Source organism: Nematolebias whitei, chromosome 2 (genome assembly GCF_014905685.2).
Source record: "Nematolebias whitei isolate Nwh7 chromosome 2, NemWhi1, whole genome shotgun sequence".
NCBI lineage: Eukaryota > Metazoa > Chordata > Actinopteri > Cyprinodontiformes > Rivulidae > Nematolebias > Nematolebias whitei.
Window position 1 is genome coordinate 44,143,417 of NC_056499.1, and position 4,659 is coordinate 44,148,075.

Consider the following 4,659-nt stretch of genomic DNA (forward strand, 5'->3'; position numbering starts at 1 on the left):
ATATATATATATATATATATATATATATATATATATATTTATAATAAACTACTACTTGTACTACTATTCCTATATTCCTATTTTGCAGTTTTTCACTTATCACGGGTCTTCAGGGTACGTATCCCCTGTGATAAGCGAGGGACTGCTGTACAATGGGCAAATATATCTTTGGTGTTGACAAACACATATCCTACATAAAACTCATTGTCATAGTTTTAAGTTGTTATCTGAAGCCTGCTGGCATGATCAGATTTGTTTTATTTTTTATTTTAGACACATGTCAATGGATCTGCCAGCTATTTGAGATGTTTTGTGCATGTGCAAAGGTGCCTTTTATGTTTTTACACATGATTATAAAGTTTTTTCATGCTATTGGCAAATTAATATGCAGGTGGGTAGTTACAAACGTATGATTTCTCTCTGTTTCACTTTTTCAGATGTTGGCAGAGCAGTTCACGCTCCGCCACATATCACAGAAAAAGTGGTGCAACTGTTCAGGAGTAAAAGTGAATTTACCTTCTTGGCCACCATCCAGCAGAAGTCCTCCACATCAGGAGTTATATTCTCCATCCATGAATCCGAACACAGGTAATCCATCTGTAATCCTCTTCATTTTGTCCTGCAGCTATGCTTTTACACTTTCTTATTTTTTTATTTTTTCCATGGATTACTGAGCAATCTAGCGTTGAATGAAACCCGGATTGTCACAGACGGCTCTTGTTCATGGGTAGGAAAACAAAATGGTGTCAGAAAGCTCATTGCCCTGAATTTTAGCATCTTTCTTATTTGTGCTCATGGCTGAATGATACCCTCCTTTGGCTGTAACTGAGGGAGAAATGCATAGCAATAGCAATGGTTAAAATATAACGTAATATCATAAATATGTATAGTATTTAAATCATCTTCTTGGTTAGTTCAAGGAGTCTTAAATAATTTGAGACAGCAGACTGACACCAGAACATCTTGTCCGTGAGACTTCAGCGAGTGGGATGCAGCAGCTCATTCTAGCCCCCTGAGAAACTACAACTGTGAATTGTTTTAAAGGGCAAGCTAGATTGATTTTCCTCCTGCCCTCTCAAAATAAAAGCCCACGGTCCTGTAAAACATGCAGCTAGGGGAGCCTGTGAATGAGCATGCACTGTATGTTGTGTTTGCTGAGCGTTCGACTAAATCAAACACAATGGCTGACTACATGGACCCTTAGACAACGGACAGGAACAGAAGTATCAGAGCAGTGCAGACAAGAAAGCACAGCACTCTTTATTTTTGTCTGTTTGTGAGGCTCCAGCTAAATATTGTCAGAGTTTAGAAATGAAGTAGTTTGTTGCAGGATTTTTCAGCTGACATAAATTTTAAAACTTTGGGGGTGATTCCAGCCGTCTAGCCCACATCTAAACAATGACACATTTAGAGCGTTACAGTGTACTGTTCTTAGAAAGGTAAAGTCCTGTGTCCTGGTGAGAGAATTAAAAGACTTTTTGTTATTTCCGTGATGTACTTTAGCTCTTTCCAGATTTTGTAGTCTGGGAGTGGGGAAGGAGGATCTTCCTTGTAAATAGAAGACAAAGCTTTTGCTGGTGGAGAGAGGAGTCACTTTAAATCAGGGACAATCAGTCGGTATGATCTGTTTGTTTCACTGACATTTAATAACTTGCATGTGTATTGGAGACATAAGCATGCTAAAAACACCCACTGATAAACAAAGAGGTCATTTTTCAGCATATTTGCTGACTTTATTCAATACATTCTGATCTTGGCATTGACAATGTCGTGTTTTTTTCTTTACATCGGTCAAAATGGTCATAAGCTGGTTTAGCTGCTGAGCGGGGCATTCGATTGACTCCTCAGCTGATACACATTTTCAAGTGGAGTGAAACTTCTACCCACTCATCATGATGTTTTGTCAGCTGGGTTGCAAAGGGTGTGCAGCCTCTTGTGTTTCCCCTTTTCTCTTACCCACTCCTAATTTGCTAATCGTACCACATGTGATGTGTCTGTTGTTCACTTTTTATTTTCTGTCAGGTCTTTGTTCTGAATGTTTTGTCTTCTTTTATGAAATCTTCAGTTTGTTCTCAGGTTTATTTTTTCTTTATTTGGTTAGTCAAACTGTTTTTTTTTTGCTCTTGTCTTAGTTTACCTGCTTATGCCACAACTTGTTTCTTCAGTCACTTGTTTTTTACCGATGATTGTTTCAAAAGGTTTTTACATCAGGTGCTTTAATTCTTGCTAAGGTGTGAACTCAAATGCTTCATGGGCAGCAGTGGGCTGGTTCTCGATTATTCATTGATTAATCAGGCAGGCGAGAATTTATTTATTTATTGTTAATTAGACAGGGACAGATACAAGAAACAGAGATCAGAATCAGAATCAAGCTCATCGATTGGGAACAGCAACAGAGCAGCACAATGGTGTTTTTTGAGAATATCTATTAGTGCATTAATAAAAAATAAAGATCCCCATGGATGCATTTGAGCTAAACCAATGTTGTTTCAACAGCTGAAAGCAAAATAAATCCCATTTGGATTACCAACCTGGGTGATTTAGTAACTGGAGGTTTCTTCAACCCAAACATGGGGATGGAGCTTGGCATAAAGAAAGAAAGAGATACTCCCATTACACATTAATGGCTTTTTTTTATTTTATTTTATCTATTTCCTTCAGAATATTTTGTTAAAAGATGGGTTGATCTCAATTTATGAAACACAAACCGCATATCGCTCATTGCATTTTGACACTAAAATCAAATTATGGTGAGAAATGACCGACAGTCTTTGTTTTTGTTGCTTGTAATTCAGTTTGATGGTGACTGTTCAACTGTTTCTGTACATGTGCAACAAAGTGTACTTAAAGTAACACATTTTATCATTAGGTTGTGTTAGAGTTTAGCGTAAATGCCCCATTTACAAAACATTCATTCATTCATTCATTCATTCATTCATTCATTCATTCATTCATTCATTCATTCATTCATTCATTCATTCATTCTCTTCTGCTTGTTTCGGCCTCGGCTCCTGAAGGCAGCAGTTTGAGCAGGGAGGCCCAGACATGTCCTTTCACAGCCACATCTTCCAGCTCTTTTATGAGGATTCCCAGATGTTCCTCAGCCAGCTGAGAGACTAAAGGTCCCCAGCCTGTCTTGGGTTTATTAAATTCATAAAAAATAAACACCCAACTAAAAGAGCAATCCGTTAAAACAAAAGTTAAACAAATTTTAACACGTGATTGCAACACAACATGCATTTTATTTAGAACATTCATATTTCAGCAAACTGTTTCATTTGTTTGATTTCATTTTTATACAGTAGTCCCTCGCTACTTTGCGATTCGACTTTTGTGGACTCGCTATTTCAAGTTTTTTTTTAATTTTTTTTTTATTAAGATTGGACATGAAACATAATTGGCTGATTGATGGATGAGCCGCATGATCGGCATGAATTTTTTAATTTAAAATTAATTATTTTAAATTATTTATCATCTGCTGTACCTGTGTGCAGCCCACAGCCGCTGGAGAAGCTTCCCCCTGCAGTTTGTCAGGATCTCTGCTCTGCAGCGGAGAAGGGGGCGTGGCCTAGAGCGCTGGCAGTGGAGATCATGACATGCTGCGTTCTTTTAGAGCGTTTAGAGTTTAGAAAATTGTTTAGAATATTGCAAGAGTGTGGGAAGGATTTAAAATGCTTTTATATACATATATATGTATATACACACGCACATATACATATATATATATATATATATATATATATATATATATATATATATATATGTATATATATACTAAAATAAACTACTATTTACTACTTGTACTACTATTTTTTTAACCTTTATTTATACAGGTTAGTCCCATTGAGCCTCAAAGACTCATTTACAAGAGACCTGATTTTAATAAAGAGTGATGACGACAGCAGACAAAAAAATAAAAAGCATACAAATTGAGAAGAACAAATAAAAGAAAATTGTATTAACTATTCCTGCTTAACGTTTTTTCACTTATCACGATGGGTGCAAGGTACGGAAACATCCACGATAAAGAAGGACTACTGAATACTGGGCAAGTGAAGACACTTTATACTCCACTGCTGGGTATAAATGCCTCCTCCTCAGTAATGCTTTTAAGGTGACCCTGGGAATTTTCTTTTTCCAGTTCAGTTTTTTTTTCTTGATACTTTGCCACATGCTTTCACTTCCTCTGTGACATAACCTGCAGGCATAATAGTTTCACAGTGGGTTGGTCAAACAACAGAGAGACAGAGCTAAATGAGGCCACTTGACTGTGCTGCTCTCCTTCAGGCACAATGACACGCATCATGTAACATATGTATCTCAGAGGAGTGCTTGGACTAAGCAAATGTTATATTATAGGTACTGAGTCACACTCTAACACACCCAGTTGTCAGACATACTGGCTCCAAAGCCATTTAGGACATTTGTTTTACGTTGGAATGGGTGTTAAGCAGCAGGGGCAATATTTCCAAGGGTTGTTCCCCAAAGTATTCAAGCTACATGTTTTATGTCACCATCAGTAGAATTTATCAAATCAAACACTTTTTTCACGAGTATAAATCTTCATTGTTAAGTCCCTTAACTTTATGATGATTCATGTTGTATAGAAAAAAAAATTGACCACCTTATTTAAATGTTTATCATTTTTAATACATTTTT

The 4,659-nt window shown here is 36.7% G+C and overlaps 1 protein-coding gene across 1 annotated transcript in view; it reads left to right on the forward strand.

The window, feature by feature from the left end:
* Positions 1-4,659, forward strand: part of LOC119426981 (protein kinase C-binding protein NELL1) — a gene marked incomplete at its 5' end in the record, with an annotated part of 564,971 nt that overhangs the window by 75,038 nt on the left and 485,274 nt on the right. The window contains one exon of the mRNA XM_037694556.1: positions 438-588. Coding sequence (XP_037550484.1) covers positions 438-588 — 151 coding nt within the window. The remainder of the gene's footprint in view (positions 1-437; positions 589-4,659) is intronic.